Source organism: Chiloscyllium plagiosum, chromosome 17 (genome assembly GCF_004010195.1).
Source record: "Chiloscyllium plagiosum isolate BGI_BamShark_2017 chromosome 17, ASM401019v2, whole genome shotgun sequence".
Taxonomy (NCBI): domain Eukaryota; kingdom Metazoa; phylum Chordata; class Chondrichthyes; order Orectolobiformes; family Hemiscylliidae; genus Chiloscyllium; species Chiloscyllium plagiosum.
The window spans coordinates 40456666-40484128 of NC_057726.1; the positions used below are offsets into that span (position 1 = coordinate 40456666).

The following is a 27463-nucleotide window of genomic DNA, read 5'->3' on the forward strand; positions in this document are numbered from 1 at the left end:
TTCATGACTACATGGTTGCCTTTAGACCTAAAGTTTTTAACTTTCACACTGGCTGTAAAATTCCATCATATTGTCATTGCTGTGACCTAGGAGTGCCTTAACTCTGAGGTGATTGATTAATCCTGTCACATTACACAATACCAATTACATTACAAACTGTTATGAAGGAGCAGAAAGTGTTGGAGTTCTAATATAATTTGCTCTCCGGTCAGTTCCAAAACATGGTGCTCTAAAAACTTATTTTGAAAGCATTCCATGAATGTTTCATCCAGGCTATTATTGCCAATCTGATTTTTTTTCCAGTTTATGTGTAGATTACTGCCATTCATTTATGACAAGCACCAATATTTTTCTTATATACTTTGTCCTACATTGTGGTTACTGTCAGGGGCATGCAGATCACTTCCTTTAGTGACTTCTTTCCCCTATGACTTCTCATCTCGACTCAAACCAATTCTGAATTCTGATGTCTTGAACGAAAGCAATCTCTAACTATTGCATAAATGTCATCCTTGATTAACAATGCTCCCACTCCACCTTTACCTAGCTTCCTATTCTTTTTGAATGTCATATACCTCTCAACACTCAGGACACAATCCCTATCACCCTCAAGCCAAGACTCTGGAATGACATTCAGATTGTATTTGTTTACTTCAAGGAGCACTATCAATTTGTTTACTTTGTTATGATTGCTGTATACATTTAGGTATGTAGCCTTTAGTTTCATCTTTATGTTATCTTTGTTTCTTCCTGCTATTCTCTCATTCTCATTTCCAACATTACTATTTTCCTTTCTTGTCTCCACTCTAATTTTTCCACATTTAATCCCTTGTCACATTTGTTTTTCTAAACTTTCTTTATTTCCCCAGATATGTGGTTCACAGGTTTCAGGTGGATACTACCCCAAAAGTACAGCCACACTTTCTCCAATCCTACTGTCAATGCCCCACAAAGCAGAACCCACTTCTCCTCAACCAGTTTTTGAGCCATGCGTACATCCGCCTAGACTGTTGAATCTTTCCCCTTACCTTGCAAGTCCCTTTCGAGGCCGAGAGCTACTATTCCAAATCCTGGCACTGAGCAGGAAATACAGCTCTCTTTACTGTTAGCCTTTGTTACAGAAAACAGTGTCAATCCCATTCTCTACACTATCCCCTACTACCACTGCATTCCTTATATTTCCTGTCACTTGAATGGCGAGCTATCTCAGTGTAATGGTCAGTTTGCATATCCATCCTGCAGCTTTAACTGCCTTCCAAACAGGCTGACAGAATTTCAAATCTCATGGACAATTGCCGAGGCTGACACGCCTGCACTCCTGCCCTTTGTGTCCCCTTACCTGCCTGACTCACAATCGTGCCCTCCTGCCTCTGGCTACTGGCCATAGCCTAAGGGGTGTGACTGTTGACAGAGCAAAGAATCCAGGTAACTTTTCCCCTCGCTGATTCATCACTGTGTCTGTAGTTCAGCCTCAAGCTTAAACTCTGAGCTGATGGTGCTTAAACTTCAAATACAATGTTGGGACAAGGATCCTCAAAATCACTTGAGGTGCCCAGGTGCCAACAGGCACCCATGGGGAGTAGCAGTGCCAGACAGGGAGCCCAGGTGCTTAATCTCAGGCATTCTAAAGGTGCTCTTCCCTTTCACCTCCCGTCTGCCAGTGAGCCCACTGTCCGCAGCAAATCAGGCTGAGGAGGGTACATCTACATCAGTATAAGTGACTCTGGCCAGCTTAAAGGACTCCTGTCAAACACTTCAGCTGGGTGTTTCACTCAGCAGGCTCCTTGCACCCCAGTTGTGGTTGCTGGTTGTACACCGAGATGTAGTTGTAGGTTAAGGAAGAGGAAATCCTTCTGAGGGTATCTCATTGTCATAGGAGCTTTTTATAGAAATATATCTTCACGTTTACTGTTCTAATATTTGCTGCTGTGTTATTTCCCTTTTGGTATCTTCATGGTGTCACAAAGCTGGTCCCTTTTTTCTAAAAGCTGTTCCTTTTCTCTAGGACATTGTGTCCTTGGTTTTTCTCAGAGGGGTCATAAACCAGCTCCTGGTTCCGATTAGACTGGTTTGGTATCGAGCTTACAGGGTATTAAGAGGCCTTTTTGTTTATGTGTAAACAGATGAGACTTCAGGCCAAAGTGGTCAGGTTTTAAAAGTGACCTGTATACGAAAGGGGAGTGCTCGGCTCTCTAGCTGAACAGTTCAGTGCAGAAATAGTTAAGAATTCAACTGTGAGCTATGTAGAAACAAACTTTCTCTCTCCTTCTGTCCTTACTAACTTCAACCTGTAAGCATGTGTCTATTTGTACTGTTTTTTAAGGGGGTTTGCTTAGTGGGACTGTTGTGTATATTCAAAACAGCATAATTAAGTCTAGTTTGAATTGACTGAGTTCTGAAGGGGTTCTTTATTCTGTTCTTTTTATTTCATAGTGTAATTTTGTGAATACATTTCTGTCTGTTTTAAAACCTGGTAGTCAGCCTCACTAACTTACTCAGGGTAATTTTCACTATCCACTTACCGAAACAAATTGCAATGTTATGGTCTGGGCTGCCTGCTCAAGAATGCTTTGAGTGGTCTGGCCTAGTCCATAACAGGTTGGGGGCTCTTTGTGGGATTTTAAACAGCTAATGTCTTTACTTCGGGTAGTGCTAGTGTCTTTACTTCGGGTGTTGGTTTGGTTGGGTAGACAAAGTTTGGGACAATAATAGCTCTTTCAGTCGCCAAAAGTTTTCTGGAAGTGGATACAGTGACTTTGGAAGTTTTGCAAAAGGTGAATAAGACCAAGCAGCAGGAATTAGCAGAGAAGCTGGAATTGGAACTGCCTGCTTCTGTGAGGAAAGGAGAGATTATTACAGCAGTAACTCAGCATTTAAACTTGCTGGAGAAACCATCACAATCTAAAGTGATGGTAAGAATTCAATTACAAATGAAGCAGCTTGACTTAGAGGCAAGAGATAAGGAAAGGGCAGCAGAAATGAAACAGTTTGAATTATGATTAAAAGTAGAAGAAAAAGAGAGAGCAGCAGAACAGAGAGAAAAAGAGAGTGTTTGAACTTCAGAAAATGACATTTAAAAAGGAAAGTCAGCTTAAAAGGCTTGAGATAAAAGCTGTGGATAGGCTTAGTGAGGAAGAGAGTGAGGCTGAGCAAGCCTCTGGTAGTCAGAAGCCTAGTGAGAAACTGTTTAAGTGTGTTCAAGCATTACCTACATTTTATGAGAAGGATGTGGACGTCTTTTTCATCTCATTTGAAAAGTTGGATAAACAAATGCAGTGGCTAGTGGCAATGTGGGTTTTGTTGATCCAAACGAAACTTGTAGGTAGAGCTAGTGAGGTATTCGCATCACTGTCAGAGGAGGTATCTGGGGAGTATAAGGAGGTGAAAAAAGCCATTTTAAGTGTTGTGAGCTTGTATGAGAAGCTATAGACAATGCTTCAGGAATCTAAGGAGGGACCCATGTCAAACCTACATTGACTTTGAAAGGATCAAACAGAGTAATTTTGATAGATGAATAAGTGCTATAAAAATTGAGGAAACCTATGATGCCCTTAACGAGGCAATTATTTTGGAGGAATTCAAAAATTCATTCCCTGAAGTAGTGCAAACTCGTGGAAGAGCAGAGAGTTAAAGCGGCAAGGTTAGCAGCTGAATTGGCTGATGATTTTGAGCTGGTCCATAAAACATGGTTTGGCTTCCAGCATCAATTTCTGTCCATGAGGGATAGAAACTGGGGCAAAGAGAAATCCTCATGTGGAAAGGGAGAGGTAGATCTCAGTGAAGATCATAAGGATAACTTATCACAAGGTAAAAAAGAAACCCTTGAGGGGGACAAAGAAGTTAAAAAGCTCCTGTGATTTCATTGTAATAAAGTGGGCCACATGAAATCACAGTGTTGGTGAGCTAGGAGAAAGTCAAATGTAGGAAAACTGGATGAGCCTGAGAGTTTTGTTGGATCAGTAACAAAAAACACAAGGGAAGTTAGACAACTGCATCAGAGTGTACAAGATAATCAGTGGTTGATTAAGGAGGAAGTGCCAGATCTGCTTAAAAAATATACGAAGGGTAGAGTTTATTCACATAGGCCAGGATAGCAGGTAAAGAGGTTATAATATGAAGGATCCACTCAGTCTGTAATGCTGAAGGATGAGGAGATATGTACTCCTGAGGGACTATTACCAGAAAAGGTTCCAGTAATAGGAATTCATGGTGAGCCAAAAAGTACTCAATTATGTAAAGTAAGGCTACAAAGTCCAGAGAAGAGTGGAGAATTTGTGGTCGGAGTACTGGACAAACTCTCAGCTCCAGGAATACAATTTGTCCTTGCAAATGATATAGCTGATTCACCGGTAGATGTGCTGCCTACTCTAGTTGAAAAGCCAGTGGATAGGCAGGCAATTGAAGAAATGAAGGATGCTTATCCAGGTATTTTCCCAGATTGTGTTGTCGCAAGATCACAGAGGCAGAAGCTCTAGCAGGAGAGATCAAAAAGCACAGATAAGGAAGCTGACATAGCTTTATCCGAGGCTTTTTTTGGTCAGATAAGTGGGACAGAGCAGGAACAATTAGGAAACATGCAAGTACTTTTAGCTCTGCTAAACTGATTGAGTTAAAGCAGAAAGATGAGAACTTAAAACAGTTATATAAAAAGGCATATACAGAGAAGGAGAGTAAATGCCTTTCTGTGTGTTATTACTTAACAAATTATGTCTTAATGAGGAATTGGAAACCAGCACACATTCAAACAGATGAGAAATGGGCAGAGATTCATCAAATTGTTTTGACAGTAGGATATAGAAAAGAAGTGCTGTGAGTTGCACATGAGTGACCACTTGGAGGTCATTTAGGGGTGAAGAAAACAGGCTAAAAAACAAAGACATTTTTACTGGCCTGGACTACATAAGGATGTAGTTGAATTTTGCCAGATGTGTCATACATGTCAGCAAATCAAGAAACCACAGGCAGTAATAAAACCTTCACCTTTAATACCTATTCCAGCATTTGAGGAACCTTTCACAAGAGTCTTCATTGATTGCATAGGTTCTCTACCGCAAACAAAAAGTGGGAATAGTATTTATTAACAATAATGGATGTGTCGATTAGATGGCGAGAGGCAATCCCATTATGCAACATCACAGCTAAAAGGGTTGTAGAAGAATTACTAACATTTTTCACTAGATACAGACTAGCAATAGAGATTCAGTCAAATCAAGGAACAAACTTCACATCACATCTATTGCGTACAATCCCGAATAGCAGGGAGCACTAGAGAAATGGCATCAAACACTAAAGACCATGTTGAGGGCTTATGGTCAGGATTATCCAGATGATTGGGATAAGGGAGTTCCATTTGTACATTTTGCGATCAGAGATGCATTGAATGAATCGACCAAATTCAATCCATTTGAATTAATTTTTGGGCATAAAATAAGAGGACCATTACAATTGATTAAGGAGAAATTAATAAATCAGAATTCAGAGACCACCTATTTGAACTATGTGTCAAATTTTAGTGAACAATTAAATATAGCTGGAGAGGTGGCTAGACAGCATTTAAAAGTATCACAGCATACAATGAAACAGAGAGCGGATAAGAAATCACAAATTTGCAATTTTGCAATTGGAGATAAGGTGTTGATGTTATTTCCAGTAACAGGTGAGCCTTTAAAAGCAAGGTTTAGTGAATCTTATCAAATTGACAGGAAATTGAGTGAGGTGAACTACTTGATAAGGACTCCATACAGGAAGAAATCTCACAGAGTGTGTCATGTGAATCTGCTCAAAAAGTATTTTGATAGGGAAGGAAAGCAAGAGGAGAAGGTGTTAATGATTATAAGGAAGAACCAAGTTTAGAGGATTCTGAATTGGACATTCCTCAAATCAAATTGGAGAATGAGGAAGATATCAAAAATTGGGATAAACTATTGAGTTACCTTCCACAAGAAAATCGAAATGGCTTGAAAGAGTTATTACTATCACATGGGGAGAAATGCAGAAATAAATGGGAAATAAGCTAATTGTGTATGATGTAGAAACAGGATATGCTGTTCCAATTAAGCAACATCCTTATAGGCATAACCTTCTAAAGTTGGTACAGGTTGAGAAGGAGATAAAGCACATGCTCCAAGATGGCGTAATCAAAGTGAGTTATAGTGACTGGAGCTCACCCATAGTCATGGTGCCAAAGCCAGGTGGTACCCAACATTTATGTTTGGACTATTGCAAAGTCAACGGTGTTACAAAGACCGATGCATATCCAATTCCACAGTTGGAGGACTCTGTCAAAAAAATGGGACAAGCAACTTACATTTCTAAGATGGACTTTCTCAGAGGCTACTGGCAAGTACTTCTGTCAGAGACCAAAGGCAATTTTGACTTTCGTAATGCCAAATGGACCATATCAGTTCAAAGTCAAACCATTTGGTTTGAAAAAATGCTCCAGGCATATTTCAGAAACTGACTAATAAGGTCAATGCCAGATTACCTAATTGTGTTGTTTACATTTGATGACTTGATGGTTTTTAGTCACTCATAGAAGAAACAGTTACAGCATTTATCGGACTTGTTCGATCGACTTTGGAAGGCAGGCTTGGTAGTAAACCCAGCTAAAAGTGAATTTGCCAAATCCCAAGTCACCTTCCTGGGCCATGTTATTGGACACGGACAAATGGCCCCATAGGATGCAAAAACAAAAGTAATTGGGGAATTTCCCATACCATCGATGAAAAAAGCAGTGCTACGGTTCCTGGGGTTGTGTGGATTTTACCGAAAGTTTGTGCTGAACTTTAGCAATGTGGCTGCTTCACTCACTGAATTGTTAAAAAGGGGCAAGAAGTTTCAGTGGACACGGCCTGTCAAAAGACATTTGACAGCCTAAAAACTGTGCTGACCACTACCCTAATATTAGCCACACTGGATTACACAAAGCCTTTCAAGGTGGCTATTGATGCCAGTGATGTGGGTGTCAGTGCGGTGCTCCTGCAGGAGGATGACGGGGAATAGAAAGACCCATCGGGTATTTTTCCAGAAAATTGAATGCTCATCAACAGAAATTCTCAACAGTGGAGAAAGAGACTTTGAGCTCAGTGTTGACATTACAACATTTCAGTGTTTATATTACCAGCAATGCATCTGAGACAATCGTATACACTGATCATAACCCATTGACATTTGTGGAAAAAGTTAAGGACGAAAATGCCAGACTGTTTCGATGGAGCTTGTTGTTGCAGCCATTCAGTTTGACAATTGTGCAGGTGGCAGGTCCCGAAAACTGATTGCCGATGCGTTATCGAGACTTGATTGAGATATGGAGGCACTCGGTGGCGTGTGTCCTGCGGCCTGAATTTGCATGTAGTTATGCAGGTTTGCATTTTTATAGTTAGTATAGTGTATATGTGTATTTTAGGCTACTAACTAGTTTGTTTTTGAAGGGCTTTTAAAAATGAAGCCATCTTTTGATATTGATGGGTTTTTGTTTAAGCAGAGAGGTGTCACAAAGCTGGCTCCTTTTTCCAAAAAGCTGTTCAATTTCTCAAGGATACTGTGCCCTTGATTTTTTTTTTCAGAGGTGTCATAAACCAGCTCCTGGTTACAATTAGACTGGTTTGAAACAAAGATTAAGGGGTATTGAGAGGCCTTTTTGTTTACATGTAAACAGTCCAGTCTTCAGGCCAAAATGGTCATGTTTCAGAAGTGACCTGTATAATGAAAGGGGAATGGTCAGCTCTCTAGCTGAGCAGTTCAGTCCAGAACTAGTTAGGTGTTCAGCTGTGTGCAAAACACACTCTCTCCTTCTGTCCTTCTAACTTCAACTTGTAAGTATGTGTTCAATTTGTACTGTTTCTTAAGGGGATTTGCTTATTGTGACTGTTGTGTATATTCAGGACAGCATAATTAAATTAAGTTTGAATAGACTGAGTTCTGCAGAAGTTCTTTATTCTGTTCTTGTGTAATTTTTCCATTGTGTAATTTTGTGAATCAATTTCTGTCTGTGTTAAAACCTGATAGTCAACCTAGCTAAGTTACTCTCGGTAATTTTCACTGTCCACTTACTGAAACAAATTGCAAAGTTATGGTCTGTGTTGCCTGCTCAAGAATGTTTTGAGTGGTCTGGCCTAGCTCATAACAATTGTTATGTGAGGTAAAAGAGAGGACGTCTTCTCTGTAACCAAGGAGATGTTGCCTATCCCTCGGGACACCACTGACTATCTCACTGTATCAGCATTGTGTGTGCCTGTACTCCCTCACCTAACCCAGTGAACCAGGGACCTGGTAATTGGGCAGCTCAGTCAGAGGGAGCATCCTTGGGCTCACACGCTGTCCCATCAGTTCACCAGCAGGGTATTTGGCCTGGAACTGTGACATAGCAAACTTGATACAGGTAATTAATGAAAGCCATGCTGAGGGGTGATTCACAATTACAGGGCTGCAGGAGCCAAGGGCCTATTGTTGTTCTGGCTTTCTAATAGTTGAGAGTAGTCATATCTGATTGACCATCCACTGGACCCCTGTTGAATAAGGGCCCTGACAATTGGCTCCAACCCATAAAATATAACTTCACACAGTCACAAACAAAAATCCTTCCACTTCTGCTGCAGCCACTTCCACTTTGATACAGTCTTGACACTTTCAGCAAGATTCAGATCGTTCATTAAACCTTTTGAATATCCTGCCCTCCTGTGACCCATCAACACCTGGTATTCTGTTCCATCCTCACCCAGTTCGCCATCGCCTGTTGTTCCTGTGACTCTGCATCCTCCCCTTCGTAGTCCATGAGCAATTAATGTCAATATAGAGGACCCAAACATCTCCCGGGGTACCTCAACATGAAGGTCCCACTATCCCTCTGAACCTTACCCCATCCCAAAAGGGTCACTTGCATCCTGACATTGTTTGACCCCTTCTACAAGACCATATATTGTTTCCAGTATGTTTTGGTAATGCGTGGAAGGGCTTGTCACCTGAGATTAACCTTGACAATGTGAATCTGACTTTTGCCACTCATGCAAGTCAGTTCACCCACCTGCTATTCTCATCTGGAAAATTCTCAACCCCCACCCCCACATCCTGTCATATTGTATAAATTGGTACACAGATATTCTTACATGATCAGTGTCTCCAATCAGCTTTAAACAGCACAGCAAAAATCAAATTTAATGTATAAGCACACTTTATATTTCACTACATTCACTTTTTAGGAACAAAATGAATTGAATTATCCATCGACTTTCCTCAACATGATTAAGGATCTGTATAATGTATTAAGAATCCTCCTCTTCCCCTCTCCAACTTTCAAAGTCTCAGTTCCCAATTTTCTGATGGTTCATTGTGCAGTGACTCTGAGGTAATATGTTTCTCACTTGTTGACTTGCACTTTCATACCCAATAGATAACACTTTAAAATTCTTCCCACTTTGTAAACCAGTTTCCGTTCATGATTCAGAATGGCTTGGTAACAATCTTCCGTCCTTCTGTGAAATTTCACACCAGATAATGGTTTGTTCGTGCCTTCATGTTGTTGTGGAACTGACATAATTTGTGCAGTAGTGACTTTGGTCATGTGATTTCATGAATCAACAGGGATCAAGTTCACAAATGTATCTGGGAATGAATGATAATGTACTGAGTAGAACATATGGCCATTCAGTACTGAGATCTTGGTAATGTCAATCAATTTTTATCATTGTGTACAATTAAATGTATTATCTTTTTGCATTAAGTATCATAATTGAAGCATCTAAGTTGCTGTTTTATGAAACCAGCATACAAACACTTAAAACATTTTAATTATATTCCTCTGTCTGCTATTTTAGTAGAATCAATGTTAATTTATCTCAATTATAATTTGGAAAAAAAATTAAACCAAAGCCCTATCTCTAAGCAGGCATTAAAGAACCCATGGCATCATCTGAAAAGGGCAAGTCACTCTCCTGGTGTCCTCACTGTCAAACTAAGTTAAATAGCAATTCATTTCAGTTCAGATTGTGGAATATTACTAAGTGCCAACAGCTGCCATATTTTGTGATGTAGAAATTATTTTAAGCAGCTATATTTTATATTTAGGTAATATAAATCCAAGATCTTTTTCTTGCCTATACTCTAATTCCTAGGATACAGATTTTCTACAGTGCAGGAGTACAGCACAAAAAAATCACTTTGTGCTTAAATCTATGTTTGATAATGTAGCTCCCACACCCAAAACAAATGGAACTACCACAAGTTTCATACATATCTCTAATCCACTTCATGATACAACACATGAAGAGAAGATTCAGTATTAAAATACTGGAGAGTAAAGTGTTTAATGCAAGGCCTACTGTTAGGAAGTGTTAGTAGATCATAGGCTTCAGGTAGAATTAATTCTATGGTGTAGCGATCTATGATATTTCCTTCCATCAGGAAGCTCCAATACTAGGTGCAAAGTCTCCCTACGTTTACCTATCAGTCAAAAAATACCAGCAGATAGCCAGTAGTTGTTCTCAAATTTCAATGATGTTTTTCATTATTCCCAACTTACTTGCTTTGAAACCAGTACTCATTTTTAATAATACCATTTGTAAAGTAATTTTGAAGATAATAGAATTATCACTATGCATAGATTCATGCATTTAATAGCCCAAATCAAACAATTGTACTTAAATAATTGGTTTATTAAAATTAATTTTCCAAAAATGGTTTGGGTCACTCACAGAAGGATGTGGGCAGGTACAGCAGAGACACCACGATAACAACCATGCTTTGGCTTTCTGTTTAAAGATGTGGTTTGATTTTCAGGGGGTTTTTTCAGAAAAACTTGTCTAAAAGCAGTTAGTTTTTTAAATGAGTGCCAAAAAACTCCAATTTTCTTCCAGTTTATAGGAAAGCACTTCCAAGATTTCAGTGGAATGGATCCCGAAATGTAATATGCAAAGTAGTGGCAAGACAAAGATCAGAATATGACCTAATAGCACGGCATTAAATAGACTGGCTTCTGCATCCTTCAGTTTAAAACATATTTGCCATCAAAGTTGCTGGAAATATGAGTTGATAATAATACAGCAAGGAACATCATTTGGGACTCGAGTGGACAAAGGAAGCAAAGTTAACAACAAAATTTAAGATTTAGGAAATAAGCATAGGAAGGACTTAGAAGGACAGGGAATTCAAAGTCAAATCAAATACAAAAAGGAGAAACAAAGAGAAAGAAAAAAGAAGCAATGGAGAGGAAAATAAGAGAGAAAGAGAATGAAGAGTTTTTTTGTTAAGACTTGCATTTTTTAAATTGTCTCTAAAAATGTAAAAACTGAAGGTATGAGACTTGACAGTTGTAATAGTTCATTTTTGGTACCCGGAAGGTTGGTCATTAGTAACTAACATTTGTCATATTTTTGAAGGATGCTTAGGCTTGTGTAGAAGATTTCCTTTACTGTGGCAAGTTTAATGGGCAAACTCTGAAAGAACAAGCCCCGAAAGAATCCGAGAAGCCTCAGGCAAGATGCCTCTTTAATAAAACTAATGTCAGGGTAGCACAACTCAAAGAACAAATTCTGAATGTTGAGATTTAACTGCACGCTTGCTTCTCTACTGAAGTTGGCTTGTCACTTTGATAGCAACTTGTAATTAAAAGTTAAGTCATGATGAAAATCACAGCAAAGTTATATACTTTATGATATGTGAGTGAGCACTGTAACTTCTTATAAAATGATATAGCTGCTTTATTGGCTTCAAAGAATCCCACGGCTTTTTGGAGAAAATAGTCACTATTATAATTTATGTAACTGTAACAGTCAATTTGTATGGAACAAAGTCCAAACAAACAAGTAAAGAAGTGAATAAACAAAGAAATGCAGAAACTGGAGATCTGAAACAAAAACAGACATGCTGGAGAAACTCACCAGGTCTGGCAGCATCTGTGGGAAGAAAGCAGAGTTAATATTTTGAGTCCAGTGACTCTTCCTCAGATCTGAAGTAAAGAAGTGATCTCTCCATGTTATGCAATTAAAATGTATTTATAGAGATATACTTTTACAATCATCAGTTACAAAACAAAAGAATTTATTGTTAATGTCATTAACTGTATTGTATATTGATAGAGAAAAAGTCTATTGAGATTGATGGACATGTAATTTGTCTGTTGATATAAGCACTATTGGTTATTGTGATTTTGATTAAGCTAATGTCACACTTTGATGACCAAGTAGCCAAAACAAGCATCAAGAACAATGAAATGTTGTAACAAAATACAGATATGTTACAGATGGCAAAGAATAGTACATTTTTCTCTCCTTTGAAGTTAATGTCCTATGCCACAATTTAATTGCTAGCAGTTTCCAGATCTTATCAATGTAACTCTTGGGCTCCAGAATTTGTTCCCTGGTTCAACCTGCCGAGGCAGAAGAATTTCTGTCTCCACAGGTCCATGTTCAAGACACCAGTGTCTCCAAAATTCACTTTCAATGGAGGTAGCTTATCATTTCAATGGCTAGCTGCCTCTGGAAACTGCACATACATGAACTATGGCTCATCTCCACTGACAGCCCCACAAAACTGAGAGATGGCAGGTTCAAGTTGAGAATTGAGATTCCCAACTCCTCCAACATTTTCACCACTGCAGGGATACTCTGCCCACTGGCAAAAACTAGGACTGTGGCATAGCTATTCGGAGGGGCAGAAAGCTGACCAGGGACTTGAGTTATTTAATTACCTGTTCCTTCCAAAAGGTAGCCTTGTAAGGAAACATGCTAAAATTAAGTGTAAATAATGCTATTTTGTATCATTGTTCTTCACAGTTGAAACTAGTCTCGTTTGAAAAAAATATCTTTGAATAGTTTGTTCTGAAAATTACAGCAGAAGGGAAAATGATTTTAATTATTTGAAACATAACTTGGAAAAACTTCTATAATGAACCATGTAGGCTTATAGGATTTGTAACATGCTAGTGACATTCAATGCTTTATGACAGTCAAGATTTTCATCCTGTCATCTTAGAGACAACAATGATTTTAAATTAACTACTGCGCCCACACCTCTACGTGACACTTGATGGAGTAATTGGTGTCGAATGACAAAACCTTGTTGTTGTCACATAATACAATAATTGGGCTTTAGGCTCACACATGGACAAATTAATTTCTGACCTATTTTTCCCATTTAATATGTTCATAATACTAAGCAGTAAGAAACCTGAACTGCCAAGTGACTATGACTTTTAAAATTCAATGAACAAAACACAAATATGAGTGCTGCATACAAAAAAATGTTGCATTTAAAATAACTATCAAAAGGACAAAGTTAATATTATAATAACTCTTGTCTCTTTTCAAAATGAAACACAAAATGTGTAATAAGGTTTCTAATAGCAAGGCTAATGCACAATATAAACTCAACAGTTCAAACATCTCACTTATATTGTGTGTGTCATCTGTCCTTGCAATACATGTATTGTGCAATAACTTATCATTACTGGATGCAGCCAAGGGGGAAACACTTGATCATTTTTTTTAAGATTGGCAATGCCTTCAAGCCATGAAACAAAAATATTGTTTTCTTTCGTACTGTAATACTCACAGGGGAAATTTTTGTTTATTGGTTATATGTCACTATAAATCAAGAGAATTTCCTCTGTTTTGGATGTGATGTATACCATCTAATGAAAGGACACCTGATTCCAGCATTCTGGGTTCATTGCAGTTCCTGGTGACTCTTCTCCTGGAGATGACAGATGCTCTTCAGTGTTCTCATCTTCCTGAACACTCCTGAGACTTCCTCCATTGAATTGTTGGATTTTTCCTACAGAACGAGATGTGTGCATATGACAATCAATTTTCATCAAGACTGATCACTCACACCACAAGGTCAAATTTCTTTTTGAGTCTGTGATTTTGGCAGGAAAATCAGTCATAAAGCAGACAATGCCTCCAGTGCCTCACGGTGTTCAGGCTTGTCAAATTTTTTGAGACTCGTTATATTCTGGGCCTTTAAATCCTTGATTGGAATTGATCTGCGTTTCAATATCGTATCTCTTGATCTTTTCTAGTTACATATGAATCGTGGTAATGATAAGGGGCAAACTGACTACAGTGAAAACAATTATAAATTACTATACATTTAGAAAGAGAGATAATCATTTCCTAACCAAGAATTTTTTTAAAAAACTGTTATGAGCTTAAAATAGTTAATTAAATTTTAAACTAAGAATTTCATTCTTATCTGCTCTTCCCAGTCAGAAGTGCACGTATCACTACCTTATAAGAGTCTATGTCAGCAACTATCAAACCACATTGGATTATTGCCTTGAAAATGCACCAGAAGTTAAATTTAATTTTAATTATTACACATAGATTATTTCTCAGCAGCAGTAATTATGGGCTGAATGTTACTTTGTTTGGCTGTTAATTTTGTCAAGTTTCAGGAAAGGTTTCTGTCTGTGAGGCCTTGCAAGTTTCCCACTGCACCTTGCCAGACTCATGTCAAGAACTACCTACCCTTCCTAATGACACCTCTCGCTCTTAATTCTACCTCTATTCTAATCACTTCCACACCTGATATAACTTGCCACTGGCATCCTTAGTGACAGTACCATCTTTAAAAGGCTATTCTGCAGATGGACAAAAGTCATTAATTTGGGACTGTCCTACACAGTTCAAGATATCAGCTCCAGACATGGCAAACAAGGGGAAATTGGTGCCCTGCTTTGAAAGGAAGGACCTAGAGGTCTTGCTGGATGGGGTGGTGCAGAGTTGGGTTGTCCACTTACCCCAGGATTGGCAAGGGAAGCTACAACAATCCCAACCTGGTCTGAGGTTGTCACCTGGGTCAGTGCAGTCTTATCCATCTGAAGGAATGCACAGCAATGAAGGAATGGCCTTCTCCACTCCATCAATGTAAATGCCACCATCTTGTCTCTGAGACTTCACACTCACTTTATCTCTGCTTCCATCAAGGTTCATGCTCTAACATTCTCAGTATTGCTCGCAACATCTTCCCTAATACCACACACTCAAATCCAATAATCCCCCTATGCCCTCTGCCCTGCCTACACATTCACCTCCACCAAAAATAGCAGCTGTGCCACCCATCTTTATTTCCCTTTATATTCCATTGTCTGTCTTTCTTCCAGGAGAAAAACAGGCCACAATAAAGCACAAAGAGCCCTGATTCTGACCAGCCTGAGCAACTGACTGACTTTGTCTGAGCTCCTGGATTGCTAGCAGAGGCTGCCCTTGACTTGCTATACCAGGACCCCTCTGAGATATCACCCTTGAATTGACTGAGTAGTGCTGACCACCATGACAAGTTCAGCAACACTGGGAGCTTAGAATCTCTGACTGAGGGGGCAAAATGCAAAAAGGCATGAGGCCAGCTCAGCAGTCTACTTTCTCTTTCTGGAGAAAGACATAAACACTCCTGTCAAGAAACGAAAATGTTGAGATGCCATAGTTTAGGATTTCATGTTGACATTCCCAAGTGAATTGGATAGTGCCTTGTGTAGCTTTTTTGTCCAAATAACATCTCATAAGAGTCAACAAATTGCCTTCAACAGAAGATAAACTAAACATGCTCCCAAACTCAAGCAATGGACAGGAAAGGGAGATGATCTTGTACCTATACTATTTTCATTAGAAAAGTTTAAACAAGTGATTGATCAGGTAAACTACCAGGCCCCATAAATAAGTATATTAATGAGTGTTTGGAGATAGAGGACAGTCTTTCTCAAGCTACTGCCTTCTTCAGATAGAAGGTCGGCTCGGCAAGTTGGAAGAAGATCAATGGGTGGAAGAGTTCACTATTGCTTTGGCTAGAGAGCAGAATGGGGCATCATCAGTGACTGGGATCAACGCACATTATACCAAATGTTCAGTCATCCTCTGGGATCAAGAAATTCTTCTCAATTCATGCTTTATATACTTTCCCTGCCTATTTTATTTATGGATCAAAGCTAAAATGTTGTTTCTTAATAAACTACCTTAAATTTACTTATTAGTGCTCAGTTGTCTATCTCATGTATCCATGTTGTATCCAAACCCAAATCATGGGATTAAAAACTTGGAATTAAAATCAATCTGTACAAGTGTCAGGGTTCAGCACAAAAACCACATATTGTAAAAAAAAAACATGTTTAACGCTGACAAATTGATCATATGCGTGAATAAGATATGCTTCAGTTTCTACTCAATGGATGCTATCCAAGCAAGTAGATGGATCAGTAATAACCACATACATTGACATACAGTAATGATCTGTCACAAAACACCATAATCTGAATCATAAAATAAGTGTTGCTCTCCACTGGAGAATACAGTACACTGTCAATTGGAAAATAAACATTGAAGTTGAATATGGCAAGTGTTAAACTTAAAATCAATAGAATGTAATGATTAAGAAAGGGGCAGTGGTCCAAGGGACAATATATTATTACCTTTGTCAGAAGTGGGAGGGCAGAGCCTCTACTTTTCAGGAGATGTTAAACTGATGTGCTGCTGACTGTATCAATAGTTCAGGTGAAGGTCCAATCACAGCATTTCAGAAAAAGCAGGTAGTTTTTATTGCTGCATTAATCTAAACTTTTTTTAGGCAATGCTTCTACAGACAGATTACTGATCAATTATTTATTGTATTACTTTTCTTTGGCATCTTACTGAAGCAGAATAGATATATATTTCCTGGACATGACAAGATTTTGTACTTGGAGACTTCCAAAAGTTTAAATCAGTGCAAATGTACTACATTATTCATTTCATTAAAACAAAAAGGGAAGCAATGTTTTCGTTTTTGTCAGCAGAGGCTATTTAGGTTAATCATCTGAAATTACAGTTGGCACCAGGAAGTGCTTTGGTGTCAATACAATTTGCCTACTATACACAGCATATGGTAAAACCAAACAAAAAGTAAACACTTTAAAAAAAAACAGAAAGGCACATTAAGCAACTGCATCTCCTACTTGCTAACAGTTGCATGTAGAATCTCAACTCTTGGGTATTAACATTTTAGTGTGGTGTGAATAGCTGACTGACAATAGTTTAAAACGCTGGCTTCAGCTATAATCAATGCAATCTTTTAAATTGCTAAATACGGGATAAGTACTCATTGAACTGTCTGAAATAGTTGGCACATTTAATGTTTTCTAAGAGGGACCATCATAATTGAACCTCATGTTTCTTTTCCTCACATATATTTCCTCAAATAGGCAACTGTCCCTGCTAATGGTGTGAGGATTTATTCAGTCTGAAAATGAATTTTGTCTTACACTGAAATTTAACACAAATGATAAACCGGGAAACACGAAAATTTATCATGCAGGTTAAGCAGATTAAACAATTTACCAAATGGAATGGACACATCTGACATTTAGTACCAAGTTAACATTCCACTGGGAATTTCTCTTGGGTTGTCCCATTTGACTCCCATAATTTCAATCTAGCAGCAATGGAAATGGAATTTCTACTAAACTCTGAAGGAAGTTACAGCAACTTATTGAGATAACTCAGTGTGGAAATTTGATGATTATGTTTAATGAAGGCAAAATAAATGGAATGACATGTAAACCATAATTTTGAGAGAATGAGATTAAGATTTATGTAAATTAAATAGCAATTGAAGAATCAAAGTTAAAATGCCTGGGCCAAGATCTTCTGAAAAGGAAAGACCATGGGATGAAATGCATGGATGGTGAGTGAGAAGATGGATTTAATGAAAGTTCAAAAAGATTGGAAATAGGTAATATGGTGTCCACTCAGAGAGATTATGTCTGGCAGAAAGAGTTCCATCATTTATCTGTATCTGCACCGCAGAAACCTCAATTGAGAAGGAAAACTTTGAGTTTCATACTTGTTCAACAAGCACATCAGCGAAAAGGTTTCAGAATATTTGAAGCAGGCAAGCCATTATGATATAACAGTTGTGTGACAGTCATTCAAGTGAGACATTGTAGTGACAATAGGAGAAAGCTAGTATTCAACACACCATGCCAGGTTTTGGGTTGAACAGAGAAAAAGAATGAAACTAGACTTTAATGTGTTCATTCACCTGGTGAGAAATTCTGAAAATGAAGCACCAAAATGTGAGTTGCTTATATTCACAGATTGTGAGAAGATTTGTAGCTCGGGTGCTCATTGTTGTGGTTCTGTTCGCCGAGCTGGGAATTTGTGTTGCAGACGTTTTGTCCCTTGTATAGGTGACATCCTCAGTGCTTGGGAGCCTCCTGTGAAGCGCTTCTCCAGCATTTGTAGTGGTTTGAATCTGCCGCTTCCGGTTGTCAGTTCCAGCTGTCCGTTGCAGTGGTCGGTATATTGGGTCCAGATTCAATGTAACAGCACTGTTCACCTCTATTGACAAAACCCTAGCCAGAGAAATAATAGCCAACCTGCTGGACACACAGAACAGACAACAGGACGTTGAACCTATCAACAAAGACGGCATACTCAAACTACTGGACTCGTGCCTCACAACATACTTCACATTCAACAACCAAATATATGAACAAATCAACGGCATACCCATGGGCTCACCCATCTCTGGACTCATAGCAGAAGCGGTAATGCAAAGATTAGAACAAACAGTCTTACACAAATTCAACCCAAACTCTGGGTCAGATATGTGGATGACACCTTTGTAATCATTAAAAATACAGAAATAGAGGACACACACCGGATCATCAACGCCACACTCACAGGAATCCGATTCACTAGAGAGGAAGAAAAGGACAACCAACTCCCATTCCTAGACGTGATGGTACAGAGAACACCAAACGGAGAATTCACCACAAAGATATACAGGAAAGCCACTCACACAGACCAAGTCCTGAACTACGAAAGCAACCACCCCAACACACACAAAAGACACTGTTGCATCAAGACACTGTTCAAAAGGGCCACAACTAACTGCAGGAAACCAGAACTGCAAAAAGAGGAAGAAGAACACCTCTACAACGTATTCGCCAAAAACAGATACCCCCACAATTTCATCAACAGAAAGACAACGGAATGAGGACATGCCACAACCCAAAGGACTAGCCACGTTACCCTGCATCATGAACATTTCAGCCAGACTACTACGACCACGAGGACTCATAACAGCACACAAACCAACAGCCACTCTCAGACAACAACTCACCAGGACAAAGGACCGGATACCCAGCATGAGCAAAACCAACGTAGTGTACATAATTACATGCAAGGACTGCACAAAACACTACATAGGACAAACAGAAAGACAGCTAACGATCCATATCCATGAACACCAACTAGCCATGAAACGACACGACCAGCTGTCCTTAGTAGCCACCCACGCAGATGACAAGCAACATGAGTTTGACTGGGACAACACTACTATTATAGGACAAGCCAAACAGAGAACAGCCACGGAATTCCGAGAGGCATGGCACTCATCCACAGATTCTATCAACAAACACATTGACCTGGACACAATATACCGGCCACTGCAGCGGACAGCTGGAACTGACAACCAGAAGTGGCAGAGACAAACCACGATAAATGCCGGTGGAAACAACGCAGAAGCGCTTCACAGGAGGCTCCCAACCACTGAGGATGTCACCTATACAGGGGACGAAACGTCTCCAGCACAAATTCCAAGCTCGGCGAACAGAACCGCAACATATATTCACAGATGCATGAACTACTTTAATATGGGAGGCTGGATGCGCTGGGACTTTATTTCACTGGAGCGTGGGTGGCTGAGGGGTGTCTTTAGAGTCATAGAGATGTATAGCACGGAAACAGACCCTTCTGTTCAACTCGTCCAGGCCGACAGATTTGCCACCCTAATCTAGTCCCATTTCCTAGCATTTGGCCCATATCCCTCCAAACCCTTCCTATTCATATACACATCCAGATGCCTTTTAAATGTTGCAATTGTACTAGTCTCCACCACTTCCTCTGGCAGTTTATTCCATGCACGCATCACCCTTTGAGTGAAAAAGTTGTCCCTTAGGTCCCTTTTATATCTTTTCCCTCACACCCTAAACCTATGCTCTCTAGTTCTGGACTCCCCCACCCCAGGGAAGAAACTTTGTCCATTTATCCTATCTATGCCCCTCATGATTTTATAAACCTCTATGAGGTCACTCCTCAGCCTTCAATGCTCCAGGGAAAACACCCTCAGCCTATTCAGCCTCTCCTTATAGCTTATATCATCCAACCATGGCAATATCCTTGTCAATCTTTTCTGAATTCTTTCAAGTTTCACAACATCCTTCAAATAAGAAGGAGACCAGAATTGCATGCAATTTTCCAAAAGTGGCTGAACCAATGTCCTGTACAGCTGCAACATGACCTCCCAACTCCTGTACTCAATACTCTGACCACAAAAGGAAAGCATACCAAACGCCTTCTTCACTATCCTATCTACCTGTGACTCTACTTTCAAGGAGCTATGAACCTGCACTCCAAGGTCTCTTTGTTCAGCATCACTCCCTCAGACCCTACATTAAATGTATAAATCCTGCTAAGATTTGCTTTCCCAAAATGCAGCACCTCCTATTTATCTAAATTAAACTCCATCTCTCATTCCTCAGCCCATTGACCCATCTGATCAAGATCCCGTTGTAATACGAGGTAACATTCTTCGCTGTCCACTACACCTCCAATTTTGGTGTCATCTGCAAACTTACTAACTATACCTTCTATGTTAATATCCAAACCATTTATGTAAATGACAAAAAGTAGTGGACCCAGCACCAATCCTTGTGGCACTCTATTGGTCACAGGCCTCCAATCTGAAAAACAACCCTCCACCACCACCCTCTATCTTCTACCTTTGAGCCAGTTCTGTATCAAAATGGCTAGTTCTCCCTGTATTCCATGAGATCTAACCTTGCTAACTAATCTCTCATGGGAATCTTGTTGAACGCCTTACTGAAGTCCATATAGATCACATCTACTGCTCTGCCCTTATCAATCCTCTTTGTTACTTTTTGAAAAAACTCAATCAAGTTCCTGAGAAATAATTTCCCATGCACAAAGCCATGTTGACTATCCCTAATCAGTCCTTGCCTTTCCAAATATGTGTAAATCCTGTCTCTCAGGATTCTCTCCAACAACTTGCCCACCACTGACATCAGGCTCAACAGTCTATAGTTTCCTGGCTTGTCCTTACCACCTTTCTTAAATAATGGCACCACGTTAGCCAACCTCCAACTGTACAAATATCTCAGCAAGGAGCCCAGTAATCACTTCCCCTAGCTTTCCATAGCATTCTTGGGTACATCTGATCAGGTACTGGGGATTTATCCACTTCTTTGCATTTCAAGACATCTAGCATTTCCTCCTCAGTAATATGGACTTCTTTTCAAGATGTCACCATCTATTTCCCCACATTCTATATCTTCCACATCCTTCTCCACAGTAAATAAAGATGCAGAATTCTTGTTTAGTATCTCCCCCATCTCCTGTGACTCTACAAAAAGGCTGTCTTGCTGATCTTTGAGGGGCCCTATTCGCTCCCTAGTTACCCTTTTGTCATTAATGTATTTGTAAAATCCCTTTGGATTCTCCTTAACCCTATTTGTCAATGTCCCCTTTTTGCCCTCCTGATTTCCCTCTTAAGTATACTCTTACTGCTTTTATACTCTTCTAAGGGTTCACTCGATCTATCCTGTCTATACCTGACATACGCTTCCATTGTTTCCTTAAACAAACCCTCAATTTCTTTAGTCATCCAGCATTCCCTACACCTACCAGCCTTTCCTTTCACCCTGACAGGAATATACTGTCTCTGGAGTCTCATTATCTCATTTCTGAAGGCTTCCCATTTTCCAGCTGTCCCTTTACCTGCAAACAGCTGCCCCCAATCAACTTTTGAAAGTTCTTGCCTAATACCATCAAAATTAGCCTTCCTCCAATTTAGAACTTTAACTGTTAGATCTGGTCTATCCTTTTCCATCACTATGTTAAAACTAATGGAATTATGGTCACTGGCCCCAAAGTGCTCCCCCACTGACACCTCAGTCTCCTGCCCTGCCTTATTTCCCAAGAATAGGTCAAGTTTTGCACTTTCTGCAGTAGGTACATCCACATATTGAATCAGAAAGTTTTCTTGTACATTCCAAATGCAAACAATTCCCCTCCATCCAAACCCTTAACACTATGACAATCTCAGTCAATGTTTGGAAAGTTAAAATCCCCTACCATAACCTATTATTTTTACAGATAACTGAAATTCCCTTACAAATTTGTTTCTCAATTTCCCTCTGACTATTAGGGGGTCTATAATACAATCCCAATAAGGTGATCATCTCTTTCTTATTTCTCAGTTCCACCCAAATAACTTCCCTGAATGTATTTCCGGGAATACTCTCCCTAAGTACAGCTATAATGCTATCCCTTATCAAAAATGCCACTCCCCCTCCTCTCTTGCCTCCCTTTCCATCCTTCCTATCACATTTGTAACCTGGAACATTAAGCTGCCAGTCCTATCCATTCCTGAGTCATGTTTCTGTAATTGCTATGATATCCCAGCCCTATGTTTCTAACCATGCTCTGTCATTTGCCTTCCCTGTTAGGCCTCTTGCATTGAAATAAATGCAGTCTAATTTATCAGTCTGACTTTGTTCTCTACTTTGTTCCTGCCTACCCCAGAAGTGATTCCAATGATCCAAAAATGTGAGTCCTTCTCCCATACACGAGATTTTCAGCCATGCATTCATCTGCTCTATCCTCGTTTTCCTATCCTCACTAGCTTGTAGCACAGGGAGTAATCCAGATATTACTATCCTTGAGGTCCTCCTTTTTAAATTCCTGTGTAACTTTCTATATTCTCCCTTCAAAATCTCATCCTTTTCCCTTCCTATGGCATTGGTTCCAATGTGTACAATAACCTCCTGTTGGTCCTCTCTCCTTTGAGAATATTCTGTACCCTCTCTGAGACATCCTTTATCCTGGCACCTGGCACCAGGGAGACAACAGACCACTCTGTTTTTTTCTGCTAGCCACAGAACCGTGTATCTGTGCCCCTGATTAGAGAGTCCTGAACACAATCGATCGCTTGGAACCCGATGTACCCCTCACTACATTAGAGCCATTCTTGATACCAGAAATTGGCTGTTGGTGCTACATTCCCCCAAGAGTCCATCACCCCATACATTTTCCAAAATAGCATACTTGTTTGAAATGGGGATAGCCACAGAAGCCTCCTGTATTACCTGCCTACCTTTCATACCTTACTTGGAGTTAACCTATCTACTTGACTGTATCTGTGGCTTTTCTTCCTTCCTTGTGGAGGTTTGTGAAGTCACGGGGCTCATGGATGGGGTGGGTGGCCTGCATCTTTTCCCTGGGATGGGGGTGATGTCTGAGACCTAAGGGCATGTGTTTGGGGTGGGGGGTGAAGGATTTGGCAGAGACCTGGGGGCTGACTTTTTCGTACAGAGAGTGGTGTGTGTGTGTTGTGTGTGTGTGGAAGGACTGCCAGGGGAGGGGTTGGAGGTGGGTGCCTATTTTATGAATAGGGTTCATTCAGTAATTTTTTTTATCTCCAGAAGTGTTCTTACACACAACTGATACTTCTCCCTCATCACCAAACCACCACCAGTAAATCACACATGCTCTCCAACTGAATAACCTATATGCAAATCCCTCAATGACCCAGCCTTACAGCTCTTTCCATGTACCAGCCCAGCTACTCCCCCCTTTATATCCACTAAGCCAATTCATTAATTAATTAAGCCCAATCAGTGATTAGCCACTTGCTATATTAACAACAAAACTCTACCAACTTATCGCTTCAGTCCCTGCTTCAAAAAGCAAATTATTTCACGGGATGTGGGCATCGCTGGTAAGGTTAGCATTAGTAAATCACGCAGGATTTTTTTAATAACGATTGCCATTACTGAAGTTGATTTTCAGTTCCAGATTGTTATCATTTGAATTTCAGCTTCCTAGTTGCCATGTTGTGATTTGAATCCTTGTACCGGTAACATTAACTCCAGCTTCTGAATTACTCATCCATTGACCTTACCACTGCATCAGCAATCTCCCATAGGACTGAAACCTTCTGGTATCAAATGAAGGTTGATTTGGTGCTCCAAATTCTGAAGATTTTTCTTAAGGTTAGCTCCTGTTCGAAATAACAGACAAAGGAAATTGTTCTCCCATTTTCCCAAATTGGATTCAGATTCAGCTACCAAAAATATGAGGACATTGATCTTAGTTCAACCTCACCATCTTGCTCTGGCAGTGAATACTTTGTGAAATTACAAAGTTTCTGAACTGAAAGGTGCAGATTAAGCAACACAGGAGTTGCTATTGCCCACAGTACTAGTTTATGAGGCAAAACTTGGAGCCATCGATCACTATAATCTTTGCCCTTCACACAGATCTAGTGGGGAAAGAATACTTCAACTTCTAATGATTATACTCTGATTTTATTTTTCCCTTGATAACATGAGGAGTGACTTAGCAGTTTTGAAAACAGCAAATGAGTTTCAGCACTCAAGAGGGCAATGTTGTAAACAAGATTTTCTTCTGCTTATGTATCTGTTCAAGGTTTGTATCAGTGCAGCACAGTTTGAAATAATGTCTTAGTTTCATTCATTTTTGACTGTGTGAACTCATAAGAATAAGAAGCAAGGACAGGTCCATGACATTGTTTAGGCCTTTCATCTTCAGTCTGAACCTTTCCAGAAACCTTCAGTTTTAACTGGTACTGGCTAATTTGTAACATTGATTTTTCTTTAAACATTGCTTTGAGCTGACCTTTTACATCCTCTTGACTTTCTTCCACATTTTCAGTCATAAAAACCAAGCATTTCTTGTTAGGATTGTCTTGTTTCTCAAGATCTATGACTTGGGCCTCAAAGCTGCAGTGTGGCTCATTTTCCTCACTATCATTGCACATCAAATCGTTGTGGCCTTTTTGAGATATGGTAGCCTTAATGAAAAAAAATGGGTACATTTACTGAACAGTCAGAAAAATATGACAATTCTAAAGAAAAATGTTTATGTAAGTGGTTGTAAAATGTATGAATACAGTTATAACAATTATAAAAGAAATGCTCTGTTTTAACATTCAACAGCATTATAAATGCATTTCTCAAGATTTTGCTGCAGATAGCAATTAAAGCAATTCTTCTTTCTAATTATTAAAACACTACAAGATTTCTTTTTGCATTTTGACATCCAATTAGAAACAGAAAAATTAGTGGAATTTTCATCGCATTTCCACTCACTCAGATTCAATACCTTTGTTCATCCTGCTTACATATGTAACTTGCAAGCCTACATGTACATATTGGAATCTGCTGCAATGACAATAAAGCTACTCATGCACACCTTTATTATCAATCACAATGGATCTGTCAGCGCCTTCGTGTGCCAACACACACATATATGGCCAAATGTAGAAACAAGCAAGTTGAGTTCAATTTGCCCTGTTCTTTTATAAGCTTCTCCACACTGGTACCTTGCCTCAATATTCAGCATTAATATAATGATGAATGTGAAGTTGCAGTCCTTAACCACTACACGTGTCACAAGTTATGCATTCAAGTACATGTGAATTGATAACAGTGTGACAAGTCTTAAATACAGTCACACAATCTCTTGGCACAGTAAATTTAATTTTCTAAGTGTGGAGTCTCACTACTTTGGATAGTAATTATTTTCAGAGATTTGTGAAAACATTTTTCTATTGTTTTATTTCTGTCTCTTTTGAACTTTGTTAATTCCATTTTCTTTCCTTCACTTTATTTCTCTTTGCATTATTTCGCATTGAACTAGCAATTGTAATTTGTAGCTTCTGCTTTAGATTTTGTGTGCCTTAGGAGGATTCATAGAATGGCTGCAGTGCAGAAAGAGGCCTTTCAGCCCATCAACTCTGCACTGACCTTCCAAAGATCATCCCACCTAGACCTAACACTTGCCTAGAACCCTGCATGGGGATTTCTACACATCCCTGGAGACTTCAGAGCACTTTTTTTTCTTTTTAGCATGGCCAATCCACCTAACCTGCACATCTTTGTGACTGTGAGAGGAAAATGGAGCACCCGGACACTGGGAGAACATACAAACTCCATACAGACCTTAGGCTGGAATCGAACGCAGGACCCTGGCACTGTGAGGCAGCAGATCCCCTGCGAAGGGGTCTTACTGAGAAGGATCTCTAGTAAGACATGTTCAAAGGCTAAGGGAAGGTTTGTGGAGCAGCTGTAAGTATTTAGATTGGCAAGTGTTGCTCCTTTACAACTGGCCACAAAATTTGGACCATCGTATTTGGATTTCTCCTGACTACTTTTTTGCATGTTACCAATGTGCATGTTACATTTATTTCTGAATGAGAAAAGGCCTTTCTCATTTATGTCTCAGCAGTGGATGAATCTTAATTTAAATTAGTATTGAGTTACTTCAGATTATAATCTGCATCTGGAACTGATGCTTTTGTAGCATCTAGGATGAGTGACCCAGATTGGTGAGAATGTGTAACTCAATAGAGTAGGGAGTAGTTAGTGTAAAAATGCTTAGAATGGGAGCTAGATAAGCACATGAAGAGAAGGGAACAGAGGGATTCACTTTAATGAGAGAGAATGGAGGAGGCTTAAGTATAATGTAAACCTTAGCATTATTTCATTGGGCCCAATGGCTTATTCCTATGTTGTATATTCTACAAGATTCCCTGTAAAAGCTGGACCATGTGAATCAATAGAGGGTGGAGACACAGTTCAAAATTTTAGCAGCTGAAATCTAAATTTCTGTTCTTGCAGCATTAGCATGATAAATCTGAAAAATGAATTTAACAGTAAAGCTGAAACTCTTTCTCCTCACATGCGCAAATGCTTCAACATATTGATTTCCATTTTGTTCAGGGTATAGCAAAACTGAAAACCCAGCAAATATGTAATTTAATCTCAAATCCAATTTTGAAGCACCCTGACAGAGATGTCAGAGGGCAGGATTATGTGAGAGAAAATAAAGACAGATGGAGATGAATCTGTCATACCTCCTGACTGGATCCTTTCATCTGTAACCTAAAGAAAAAGGGAAAAAAATAGTTTTAGGGGAAAAAAAGTCAAGGTAACAACAGAATGAAGAATGTACAGAGTTTAATTTACTAAGATTTTGAACTCTACAGTTAACATTCAGCACAACTATTACCTAGGAAAACTGTTTTAATCTTGATGAAAGTAGCTGAGCATAAGTATCGTTACTATTCAGTTTTGCAAGGAACTTGTATTTTAAACAAGGCTGCCTTATCCTCAGGCATCAGGCTAATGGATTAGCTGTCAACAAGTTCTTTTGTTATGAATATTGTGAATATATGAATACAAAATTGCTGATTTTACACTGCTCCAATTGTTGTGAATCCTTGAAACCTTTATATTAACCTAGCTGCAAATATATGCCATTGCATAGAGTAAATAGGAGGGTATGTAATGCTCAACTAATCGCCAACCTATTGGACAAGGTTTACTGTCACTGATGGTATAAGAAAAGGATGAAGAAACAACTAGTTGGAATGTAATATAAACGCCAGCAAT

General features: G+C 39.3%; 1 protein-coding gene across 1 annotated transcript in view; it reads right to left on the reverse strand.

Moving 5' to 3' along the window:
• Positions 1 to 12079: 12079 nt before the first annotated feature.
• Positions 12080 to 27463, reverse strand: part of LOC122558401 — a 389098-nt gene continuing 373714 nt past the window's right edge. Inside the window, exons 8-10 of the mRNA XM_043706929.1 lie at positions 26926 to 26953; positions 24687 to 24861; positions 12080 to 13767 (exon numbers count right to left, since the gene is read on the reverse strand). Coding sequence (XP_043562864.1) covers positions 13625 to 13767; positions 24687 to 24861; positions 26926 to 26953 — 346 coding nt within the window. The 3' untranslated portion in view covers positions 12080 to 13624. The remainder of the gene's footprint in view (positions 13768 to 24686; positions 24862 to 26925; positions 26954 to 27463) is intronic.